This window comes from Carassius carassius, chromosome 7 (genome assembly GCF_963082965.1).
Source record: "Carassius carassius chromosome 7, fCarCar2.1, whole genome shotgun sequence".
Lineage (NCBI taxonomy): Eukaryota > Metazoa > Chordata > Actinopteri > Cypriniformes > Cyprinidae > Carassius > Carassius carassius.
The window spans coordinates 12160696-12172808 of NC_081761.1; the positions used below are offsets into that span (position 1 = coordinate 12160696).

Sequence of the window (12113 nt, forward strand, 5' to 3'; positions counted from 1 at the left end):
ATATGCACTGAGCACTCTGCTTTTACCCTTGTACTTTATTCAAACACTATGAATGTGCAAACAAGAGATTTAAAAAATGAAACTAACACCCTCTGTAAACTTTTCACTCATTTCATCTGAATGAAGAGATGTAAAATTGTTAAATATATCTATATTTATCTAAATCGACTGGAAAGGATTGCAATCCTAAATGTCACCAAAACCTCAAATTCAACAACGAGGACAGATTGTATTCAGAAACACTAGCATATAATTCCTGCTGTTTTAACTTCTGCTTACCCTTTCTGTTAATATTTGAGATTAAAAGACATTGTCATTTAGATGCAGGGTTTTTGATCGTTGCTCATGTATCGTTTGTTTCATTTCATGACATTGTTGGAATATGAACTGAAACTGAAGGAAGGCAATAATTACTGGAAAGAGTAGCCAAGGATGAGTGAGATGTGTGTGACATATAACACCATATTCTGTATTTATTATACCATTTAAAAACAAAATAGTGATATAAGACAACCTACAAGACGCTGAAATGCAATGGCTTTTATAGCAAGTGTATGTTTTTAAATAAACTGTAATAAACTATTTTAAATGCACTAGCGTTTGACCCACATGCTTCTGTTTGTGACTGTAATAGGAGTCCGAATGAAGTGGTAAATAATTTTTTTCCAATGTAATTTCAAAAAAGAATGTTGCTCTGTGTGCATTTTATGTTAGTTGTTAATCTAAATATTTGTTATTATAAATAACTTGGAGCAAACATCTTTTCCAGAACAAAAAGCAGTAAAAGATTGCATATGTTTACTGATTATATGACACTTTTTCTATCCACTTTCTCTATTTGCGTTTGAATAAAATAATTTAAAAAGATATGTTTCCCATACTTGCAAAATGTATACAAAAGTTCTTCTAAGCATTATAGGTATTACTTGTCAATAAATAGACCAATGCATTATTAATTTCCTATTTGCATGAGATCCTAACAGATAAATAACATAAATGAGGTAATCAAATGGCACTATAACGATCTAGACAGTGGGTTCTGATGTTTAAACTGGCACATCATGTCTTTCATTGCTCAACACATGCAGGCAGTGGTTGCACAGTGAGTTTGGTGACCTCTTGACCTCTGTGTTTCAAGAGAAGAGACCCCAAACAAGGGCAGTTGGTCTGGGGCCTGATCCTCTCGGAGACTGCTGGTGTCCTGTTTGTGGTCTGGGTTTAGGGTAAGAGTGGGTTGTGTGCTGTCTGGGTCAGGGACTGTCATCGGTTTGGAGCTGTCATGGGAAGGTGAACGGTTCACTTTGGAAGATGACTCGGTCCATGTAGCTGCACGCTCCTGTTTGCGAAATTTAGCACGTCTGTTCTGGAACCAGACCTAAATAAAATAAAATAAACCCATTTAATGAATGAATAGTTCAAAATTTACCTGACCTAATTAAATCCAGTCAACAGATACATTATTTTGCCAAAAGTATTGGGCCACCCCCTTCTAATGAAAAGGTTTGACTACTTTAATAATTTCTATGAGTATTATTTTTTAATGTTTTAATAAATGAATTATGTTTCCATATTTGTTGCAACAGTTTTGGAAGGGTCTAAAATGGGTGTACCCATATATACAGGTCATTGGTGTTTGGTGATGAGTTTTTGTCTCAAGGTCTGTATTTAATGTCACACCAGAGGCAGTCAAATCAATAATTTCTTTCTTGAACCTTGCTTTATAAACAGAGGCATTGTCATGAATAGAAAAGGGTCCTATCCAAACTGTTGCTATAAAACTAGAACCACACAATTCCCTACAATACCATTATATGCTGAAACATTTAACATTGTACTCATGGAAATGACTTATGGAAAATACTTCTAATGAAATAGTCAAACCTGTTCATTAGAAGTGGGGCTTTCCAAAACTTTTGGTAAAATGTGAAAAATATAACTTTTATATAACATAACCTTTTCGGGAAAGGTTCAGGGTTTGTTGCATTTAAGTTTTTAAGTTTGTGTTTTGAGAGCAATCAGTTAGAATACATTAATGTCAAATACACATTAGCCAATATTAGATATTTATGAAAACATTTTAAATAAGAATAGTCAGAATAGCCTGTATGACTATGAAGGGGATCTTATGTATCTTAGAACCCAAAAAGAGCATAGACAGTTGAAGAATGATCAGAGCAGAAGCTCAGATACCTGAACTCGAGCTTCAGTAAGATGGATCTCCTGTGCGAGCTCCTCCCGGGTGTAGATGTCTGGATAATGAGTCTGTGCGAACACGCGCTCGAGCGCTTTCAGCTGCGCGCTGGTGAAGATGGTGCGCACGCGCCTTTGTTTGCGTCTTTCCTGGACACCTCGTTCGTAAGGCAGAAGATTATGATGAACTGGAAATTGAATTAAATTCTAATTAAACACAAATATATATATATATATATATATATATATATATATATATATATATATATATATATATATATATATATATATATATATATATGTTTTATATTGCAGTAACTGTTTACGCCTTTAAAAAGTTTGGGGTCGGTAAGATTTTTTAAAAGGCTCTTATTTTAAAAATACAGTAAAAACAGCAATATTGTGAAATATTGTAACAATTTGAAATAACCGTTTTCTATTTGAATAGATTTCAAAATATAATTAATGTGATAGCGAAAGTTGAATTTTCAACAACCATTACGCCAGTCTTTAATGCCTCATGATCTTTCAGAAATCAGTCGCCAGTTTGTAATTTTGTGCATTTATTAATTTATTAGCCTATACACTTTTCAAAATGAGCGATAAGACAACCAACAAGAAGCTAAAATGCAATGGCTTTTGTAGCTAATGTAGACTATGTTTTAAACGATATAATAGGCTACATTGTTTTAAATGCACTTAAACTGCATTTGACCAAATGCTTCTATAATAACACTTTAAAAAAAAGTATAAATATGCTACATAAGGACACTTTTTAATAATTAAAAATTATAATATGCTGTTTTGGTGCTCAAGAAACATTTATTTAGCTAATTTCTGCATGATACGTCGATGAATGTAAAGTTTAAAAGAACGATATTTATTTGAAATATAAAAAATGCAACAATTATAAAATCTTAACAAGGATGCATTAAATTGGTCAAAAGTGATTTTTGATCAATTGCTGAACAAAAGTATAGCTACTATTAGTATCTGTAAAAAAAATAATTTAAAATAAATGTAAAAATATTTTTCCCTGCAAAATGGTGCAGCCAATGCAAATAATAACATCCTTAATAAATTTGATATAGTAATAAAAATGGGATTAAAGCATTAACTAACCTGTTATGTAGTGTGAGGGTTGGTGAGAGCCAGGTGCAAGGAAATGGCAACTGGTTGTGTTTCCCAGGTTGCACCTGTTATATTGAAAACTGAAGGGCTGACTGCAAGAGCTGAACTCCGTGGAGCGGCCAGAAGCTCGGCCAGTGTCCATCCCGGACTCGTACGCAGGAGACGTCAGGTAGCTGTACTCCATCACTATTGCAACTCTCGCAAAGTCTCTTCGATGTCCTCGGAACTGTTCTCATGTGAGGGCTCTGTGGCTTTTATTAGCCCTGGAGTTTAGTTGATTAAATCGGTCACTGACACGTGGCGGTGGGGCTCATTGTATTATGTTTTTGACATGTCTCTCCATCATCTCTGCCTCCACCTGCATAGCTAGCAGCCTAAGAAATGCATTACCATATCAATTTACAGATAAAACTATTTATTTATTAATTTTTGGGGGGATTTTGCACTATTGCATTAAAAAAAATAATAATAATAAAAACATTTCTGAAAGGTCCACACCTCTGATGCCAGGTGATATTTTTTTTTTTACAATTACCGTTCTGAAATATGTTTGTGATTTTTATCAATTAAATATTAAAAGGACAGTTTTTCCCAACAATTTCTAAAGTTTGGGTTTCTGTGCCTTCATACTCTATAGCTGTCTGAAGCTTTAGCCGTTTTGATTGTATTCACAATATTTGTTCTAACTTACTTTGAACCTTGCATGCCATTTGACATGAGCTCAACCCGTTATTGTGTCTACTAAGTGTATATGTAGGTGGAAAAGAAAGACAGGAGATGATAGAGTGGGTTTTGATGCAAATATCCATGAGGCTTTGTGCTCAACAAGCGAGTATCCCGTTGAGCTGCTCAAAGGATTGGCGAGTGCGCACCCATCCATCATAACGTTATGAGAGCACCAGGCCTACACAAGAGCACCAGCTGAACAATAAAACATACACGCTGGTATGATTAGTCGGGTTTGGCGGATACCATTCGCCTACCAGCGCTTTTAAAAGAGACATCTGCGTACATGTGAATCTGCCACAGGCGCATTACATCTTAACAATAGCTTTCCAATAATATCAAATAATAAATCACATTATTTTGTTACAGAATACATGAGATTATTATTAATCAAAATATGAATTGTTGCACTGAAAAGGGGACTGATAAACCAGTCTGATTGTTTAATAAATGCTTATAATTTGCTTAATAAATCACTTTACACACACACTGACCCAGTGCTAAGTCTGCCAATATAACTTGGGTAAAACAAGTTGATTTAAACGTTTTGACTATATATATATATATATATATATATTCAGAATAGGCAAGTTTCTAACACACACATAATAAGACATTTTTAATATACGAGTCAACAAAATTATGTCTGAAAAACGATAGGACATTCTGCGTTCTTTTGACCTGGAACTTTTTCAAAATAGGCTATACCTATATTGTAGAAAAAAAATACTGTAATATAATATTATTATAAATAATATAACTTAATTTAATAATATTATTAGTTAGGAAAGTGCAATTCTTTATTTATATATTATTTTACACCTTGAACAATGAGAAAGTAGCATAGCTACTAGCAACTACATATTTAAAAAAAATCTATATCCACATTAATTTCTATTCGGAATTATAGATTTAAAAATGATGCATTTAATTTTTATTCATATTTTCATTTTTGGTGGACCGTGAAATTTCAAACAACGGGACCTGTTTAGCCATAGGCTGTTTATTATTATTATTATTTACAGCTGCTACGCTAATGATGTCTCTATTTGTTTCTCTGTTTTGCAACGGAATTTACACCCCGTTGTAACTAGGATTTACACAAGCTCCAGTCTGGATCCAGAACACCTGAGAAGAGATGATGCTGACCCTCAGAGGACCCCAGATGATGCTAACCCTGAATCTACAAACAGAACTAACAAATATTGCTAAGTGTGACTGCATCATATAATACTTGCTGTTAATAATGTTCATCGTCTTGCTGACTACGTCTTGTATTAATTTTTTCTGAACAATCCTGTCATATGCACATAAACTGACAGTCACCATTTATAAGCTACTACTAAATATTGTAGAAACTTAATTTTCTGTCAAGTTGCTTTGTAATGATTTGTATCGTAAAAAGCGCTATACAAATAAACTTGAACTGAATTGAATTATTTATTATTATTATTAGCAAATAAACGAATGTACATACAGAATAGGCACTGAACAAACAATATTAACAATTAACAATTCTCAGAGGCAGACATAGTTGCAGTTACAATATGTAACAGTGATTTAAATTAAATGTACAATCACGAATTGTAAAATATAAATAATAACAATAATAGAACACATGAATTACAATAAAATAAAAATAACAATAAAAAAGAATCATAGATAAGTTCTTACAAGGGGGAGCAAGGAGTTATAGGGGACATAGTTCACTGAAGAAACTGGCAACTGTTTTAGCCTTTTACTGTCTATGGTTTTAGCCATACGCAAATACCGTGCGCCTCCGTTACACCACGTCATAACAGTGCGCGGGTTCTACGCTGAATGAAGCGTGTGAGAGGATACAGTTATAGATTCAGTTGTTTATTTGATATTTTCAGGCTGTCAGTATGAGGGATACTCCGCTGTCTAACTGCGAGAGGCGTTTTCTTCTTAAAGCTATAGAGGAGAAAAAAGTAAGTTACACCTTATAAATATAATTTTGATGTGATGTCGTTGGTAATAAAAGGTTTTGATTATTGCCCTTCTACAATTCACATCCCTGTTTTACCCTCTAAATCATATTTCTGTTTTCTTTAGCGCTTAGATGGGAGACAAACATATGATTACCGGAATATTAAAATCACCTTTGGAACTGATTATGGCTGTTGCATCGTGGAACTTGGGAGAACAAGGTATCAGTCATAGTTGCTTTAACATTTACAGTGTTTACAAACAATGTGCTACCCTACACTACCGATTTAAAGTCACACTCACAACAAATAATCGCCTGCATGGTAAGTGAAGAAAATACATTTTGACAGGGGCACTTCCTCAGAAAGCCCTCTCTGAATGTGTTTTCCTTTCAGGGTGTTGTGTCAAGTGTCTTGTGAGTTGGTCCCTCCAAAAGATTCACGTCCCACGGAAGGCATCATGTTTTTTAATTTGGAATTGTCTCCAATGGCATCTCCAGCCTTTGAGTCAAACAGGTTAACAATCATTTACACACAGTTTTGCAAATTATTCTCTTTCTCAGAATTTTTAATATCCGAATGCCTGTGAGTTTCTCAATGTGTCTCACAGTGTGTGTGTTTTGTAGGCAGTCAGAGTTGTTGGTGATGTTAAACAGACAGCTTGAGCGGTGTCTGAGGAACTCTAAATGCATAGACACTGAGTCTCTCTGTGTAGTTTCAGGAGAAAAGGTAATATGGATATCTGTCATGTAACGTTTATTAAGTGAGGATGCATTAAACTGATCAGAAGTACACTGACAGTAAAGACTTCTACAGCAAAATCCATTTAATATAAAAACAGAACTTCAATTGTAATCATATTTCACTTTATACATATTACTGTTTTTACTCTTATTTTTCATAAAATAAATGCAGCCTTAGTGAGCCTTTATCCCATGTCCCGCATGCAATGGCCCTTCACTCGCTGTACCTCTATTATTGATAGGTTTGGCAAATACGGGTTGATGTCCATGTGTTAAATCATGACGGAAACTTGATGGATGCAGCAAGCATTGCTGCCATATCTGCACTCTCACATTTTAGGCGGCCAGATGTTGCTATTCAGGGACGAGACATCACTGTGGTGAGCCTTAAAATCCCAATCTGTGTTTGGAAGGTGGTTTTTATTCTGTATTAGTTATTTATACTATCATTTTTTTAACAGTTCAGTCCAGAGGAGAGAGATCCTATTCCACTTAGCATATATCACATGCCTATATGTGTCAGCTTTGCTTTTTTCCTGCAGGGGTAAGAAATATCACATGCAAAAAATCTCTTACAACATGTTTTATTGGTTTTATTCTGGAGCCAATTAGAAAAACAATTGCACTGGAATTTGTTTAGTTAGTTTTGCTTGTTTATAACTGACAAAATTTAGAACATTGACACATAGATGGAATCATCATTGAACTGACTTGAGCTGAATAACGACACTTTCTTCAGTTGAGCTGTTTACTGCTGAAGTTAACTTGCATTATTGAACTGAACTGAATCAACACTGAACTGACTAAGGCTGAATAAATATACTATTGTCTTTTTAGTGCTGCTTTACAGCAGAATTTGCATTTGCCTTATATTTGATTAAGTTTGTATTTTTGATTTTGTTACTTCCCTATTTAATATTGTGAAACTGCTTTGAAATATTTTCTGTTGTGTAAAGTGCTATATAAAAAAGGTGACTTGACTTGTAGAAAACACTGTGTATTGAGTTGCATTTTGAACTTGTCTTGCCTTTTTGTTCTATATACATGCTGTTGTTTACAGTAGTTGCTAAGTTTTCAACTGCATTCTTTGTTTACTTGTTCTTTCTTCCTAAGCTCTTATTTGCTTGTGGACCCTTGTGAACGAGAAGAGCGAGTGAAGGATGGATTATTGGTGATAGCAATGAACAAACATAGAGAGATCTGCTCCATTCAGTCTAGTGGAGGGATCATGCTTCTGAAAGACCAGGTATTTGTTATAATATGTCTTAGTTATAGTTTTTTGTCTAATTTTACTCATTTTCAGTTTATTTGATTGATTTATCACATACCGTAACTCTAGGATGGGCTTTAAATCTTGACAGTTGTGCACTGTGCAGCATTTTTATGGAGTGTAGTACAGTCACAAACATTTTGTTTTCATGCAGGTTTTAAGATGCAGCAAAATAGCAAGTGTGAAAGTTTCTGAAATTACAGAGCTCATCAACAAAGCCTTAGAGAATGACAAAAAAATCAGGTATGTTTGTAGTTTAAAATGATTTGAAATTTAAATTTGATCTTAAAAGGGTTCGTTCACCCAAAAATGAAAATCTGTCATTATTTACTCACCCTCATGTCGTTCATCTTCGGAACACAAATTAGGATATTTATGAGGAATTCTGAGAGTTCTGTGAGCCTTCATAGAGAGCAATGTAATTACCATGATCAAGGTCCAGAAGCGTAGCAAGGAGATCAGTAAAAAAGTCCATGTGACATCAGGGGTTCAAACGAAATTTTTTTCCTGCACGTCACCCTAGCGCCACTTTGTCAAGTATCTACTGAACATAAATTGTGTTTGCTGTTCTGTGTCAGCTGCGTCCCATTGTTACGTTTTCTATGTTGTTTATGCTTTGATTTGAATGAAAACAATGTATCAGTGTGGCACAGCTGACACAGAACAGCATACGCCATTTATCAAGTTAAATTTTTTTTTTTATTCTAACTTGTACAGCACTTTGGTACACACAGCCTGTGGCTGTTTTTAAATGTGCTTTATAAATAAACTGAACTTGAACATGGATTATTTTACCGATCTCCTTGCTACATTTCTGGACATTAGTCATGTTACTTACATTGCTGTCTATGGAGGGTCAGAAAGCTCTCAGGATTCATCAAAAATATCTTAATTTGTGTTCCAAAGAAGAACAAAGGTTCAGCCAGAGCTAACAAAGGACAACATGAGTGCGAGTAATTAATGACAGAATTTTCATTTTTGGATGAACTATCCCTTTAAATTTAAAAGCTTTTTATTACAAAATAAAAGGCATTTTATCTTTCTTTCTGTTTTATTACAGCAAATATAAAGCAATGGAATAATTTACATTTATATTATACATTTATATGAAATTAATTTACTGTTTTATGTATTTTTTTTTTTATCCACTTGTTCTTTTTAGAAAGGAGGGTGGAAAGTTTGGCTTTGCTGAGTCCATGCCCAAAGAGAGAATCACAACCCTTAAGAGAGACCAAGCCCCAGTGGAGATGACAGATGTCAAAGAGACTGCCAATGAGATTGTGAACAGAACAGAAACTCCCACAGAAGTGTATCTATTGGCCCAGACGGAATATTCAAAGATAGTTTTAGAAGAACTCATGTTAATTGAGAATGTTTTAATATCTTGTTTAGAAATGCAGAAAAAGTGATGTCTCAGAGGAGATGCATGAAATATAAAGGTAATATTGTCTTATTGTATTGCTGTTACACAAATATTACTCCTTGACCCCAGAGCCAGTGTTTCCTCGCCTGTTCTTGTTGCAATGGGAACTGCACAGGTAGGTGAGGGCATCGTGAACTCATGGGGCCTCGATGAGGACGAAGAGGATGAACCTCAGACAGAGGACACAAAAACAGGTAGTGTGTAAACTTGTGTGTTTTTTTGTTATAGAGTGATTGTAAACACACTTTATATATCTGTTCCGAAAAAAAAGAGAGTCTGTTTGTGTATATGGTCAAGATATTTTTTGTTGTAGGGACTGAATGTCACCACAAGAATAGTAAAGCTTAAATTTTTGATGTTGTGGCTAAAAGATTTTGTCCCTATGAAGAAAACCGCTTGTAAACTACTAAATTGTGTGTGTTGTATTTAGTTTTTAAAAGTTTTAGGGTTGGAGGATAGAATATAAAGTATAAAATTTGTACAGTATGAAAAACATGTCTAAGAAGAGTCCTCATGAAAGACAAATCCAATCTGTGTGTCTGTGTGTACATAGATGATGTGATGGTTATCTCTGACAGTGAAGAGGAGGAAGTTGTCATTCTTAATGAAGAAGCCCAGTGAGTAAAGTCATTAAATCTGTCCTCTTATCTCAAAGTAAAGTCGTGGCCAAAAGTTTTGAGAATTACATAAATATTGGAAATTGGAAAAGTTGCTGCTTAAGTTTTTATAATAGAAATTTGCATATACTCCAGAATGTTATGAAGAGTGATCAGAAGAATTGCATAGTCCTTCTTTGCCATGAAAATTAAATTAATCCCAAAAAAACCTTTCCACTGCATTTCATTGCTGTCATTAAAGGACCTGCTGAGATCATTTCAGGAATCATCTTGTTAACTCAGGTGAGAATGTTGACGAGCACAAGGCTGGAGATCATTATGTCAGGCTGATTGGGTTAGAATGGCAGACTTGACATGTTAAAAGGAGGGTGATGCTTGAAATCATTGTTCTTCCATTGTTAACCATGGTGACCTGCAAAGAAACGCGTGCAGCCATCATTGCGTTGCATAAAAATGGCTTCACAGGCAAGGATATTGTGGCTACTAAGATTGCACCTAAATCAACAATTTATAGGATCATCAAGAACTTCAAGGAAAGAGGTTCAATTCTTGTAAAGAAGGCTTCAGGGCGTCCAAGAAAGTCCAGCAAGCGCCAGGATCGTCTCCTAAAGAGGATTCAGCTGCGGGATCGGAGTGCCACCAGTGCAGAGCTTGCTCAGGAATGGCAGCAGGCAGGTGTGAGCGCATCTGCACGCACAGTGAGGCCAAGACTTTTGGAAGATGGCCTGGTGTCAAGAAGGGCAGCAAAGAAGCCACTTCTCTCCAAAAAAAACATCAGGGACAGATTGATCTTCTGCAGAAAGTATAGTGAATGGACTGCTGAGGACTGGGGCAAAGTCATATTCTCCGATGAAGCCCCTTTCCGATTGTTTGGGGCATCTGGAAAAAGGCTTGTCCGAAGAAGAAAAGGTGAGCGCTACCATCAGTCCTGTGTCATGCCAACAGTAAAGCATCCTGACACCATTCATGTGTGGGGTTGCTTCTCATCCAAGGGAGTGGGCTCACTCACAATTCTGCCCAAAAACGCAGCCATGAATAAAGTATGGTACCAAAACACCCTCCAACAGCAACTTCTTCCAACAATCCAACAACAGTTTGGTGAAGAATAATGCATTTTCCAGCACGATGGAGCACCGTGCCATAAGGCAAAAGTGATAACTAAGTGGCTCGGGGACCAGAATGTTGAAATTTTGGGTCCATGGCCTGGAAACTCCCCAGATCTTAATCCCATTGAGAACTTGTGGCGGGTGGACAAGAGGCGGGTGGACAAACAAAAACCCACTAATTCTGACAAACTCCAAGAAGTGATTATGAAAGAATGGGTTGCTTTGTTGATAAAAGCCTTTGAAACGTATGAAGTGCTTGTAATTATATTTCAGTACATCACAGAAACAACTGAAACAAAGATCTTAAAGCAGTTTAGCAGCAAACTTTTTGAAAACTAATATTTATGTAATTCTCAGAACTTTTGGCCACGACTGTACAACATCGCAACATATTGCAACTTATACAGTCTGATATAACCAAATATAATCTTTTTTTTTTAGGAAATCCACAAAGCTTTCTAAACGAAAATGAACTTCAGCACTGCAGAAGAAAGAGATGAACATCAGACTCCCATACCACTGGACACTATTTGTTCCTTTTTGTATTATAAAATAAAACATGAAAATATGGAATTCTTTGTTTTTCAATTACTGAAGAAAAGTTGTAGTGTATGTGAAGAAATTAAATAGATGGGAAACAGGTAGTTAAAGAATTAGTCATGTTGTTTATTTAACAGAATATCACGCCTTGACAAGGTTTATTATAATGCCTTTCACTTATGAAATAACTTTCCAAATTCATAAATATTTCTGTGGCCAGTACGGGGATCGAACCCGCGACCTTGGCGTTATTAGCACCACGCTCTAACCAACTGAGCTAACCGGCCACCTGTAATGTAAAGTTGGGCAAATAGACACACAAACTTAAATTTCAGTGAATAATTGTTATATAATTAGGATAAGATTTGGAACCTTTGTCTTGAAAATATACTATCCCGGCCTATTTCCTTCATGCCAG

General features: G+C 35.4%; 2 protein-coding genes and 1 non-coding gene across 3 annotated transcripts; 1 reads left to right on the forward strand and 2 right to left on the reverse strand.

Moving 5' to 3' along the window:
* Positions 1–542: 542 nt before the first annotated feature.
* Positions 543–3538, reverse strand: LOC132143277 (paired mesoderm homeobox protein 2B-like). The gene is made up of 3 exons (XM_059553399.1): positions 3313–3538; positions 2191–2378; positions 543–1375 (listed from the first exon to the last, which is right to left on the reverse strand). Exons 1-3 carry the CDS (start codon positions 3503–3505, stop codon positions 1076–1078), a joined length of 681 nt encoding a protein of 226 aa, XP_059409382.1. The 5' UTR covers positions 3506–3538; the 3' UTR covers positions 543–1075.
* Positions 3539–5832: 2294 nt separating this feature from the next.
* LOC132143542 (exosome complex component RRP45-like) lies at positions 5833–11723 on the forward strand. The gene is made up of 12 exons (XM_059553862.1): positions 5833–5999; positions 6124–6218; positions 6393–6512; positions 6623–6725; positions 6982–7119; positions 7201–7283; positions 7853–7985; positions 8164–8252; positions 9172–9318; positions 9508–9626; positions 9986–10049; positions 11597–11723. Exons 1-12 carry the CDS (start codon positions 5934–5936, stop codon positions 11625–11627), a joined length of 1188 nt encoding a protein of 395 aa, XP_059409845.1. The 5' UTR covers positions 5833–5933; the 3' UTR covers positions 11628–11723.
* Positions 11724–11908: 185 nt separating this feature from the next.
* trnai-aau (transfer RNA isoleucine (anticodon AAU)) lies at positions 11909–11982 on the reverse strand. The gene has a single exon. It is a non-coding gene; the product is annotated as a tRNA-Ile (tRNA).
* Positions 11983–12113: the final 131 nt, after the last annotated feature.

Coding starts and splice junctions, on each gene's coding strand:
- LOC132143277 (XM_059553399.1), bottom strand. CDS start 3,505: ATGGAGTACAGCTACCTGACGTCTCCTGCGTACGAGTCCGGGATGGAC. Junction 2,379..3,312: donor ACCCTCACACTACATAACAG/GTTAGTTAATGC, acceptor TTCAATTTCCAG/TTCATCATAATCTTCTGCCT. Junction 1,376..2,190: donor TTACTGAAGCTCGAGTTCAG/GTATCTGAGCTT, acceptor TATTTTATTTAG/GTCTGGTTCCAGAACAGACG.
- LOC132143542 (XM_059553862.1), top strand. CDS start 5,934: ATGAGGGATACTCCGCTGTCTAACTGCGAGAGGCGTTTTCTTCTTAAA. Junction 6,513..6,622: donor CCAGCCTTTGAGTCAAACAG/GTTAACAATCAT, acceptor TGTGTTTTGTAG/GCAGTCAGAGTTGTTGGTGA. Junction 9,627..9,985: donor GACAGAGGACACAAAAACAG/GTAGTGTGTAAA, acceptor GTGTGTACATAG/ATGATGTGATGGTTATCTCT.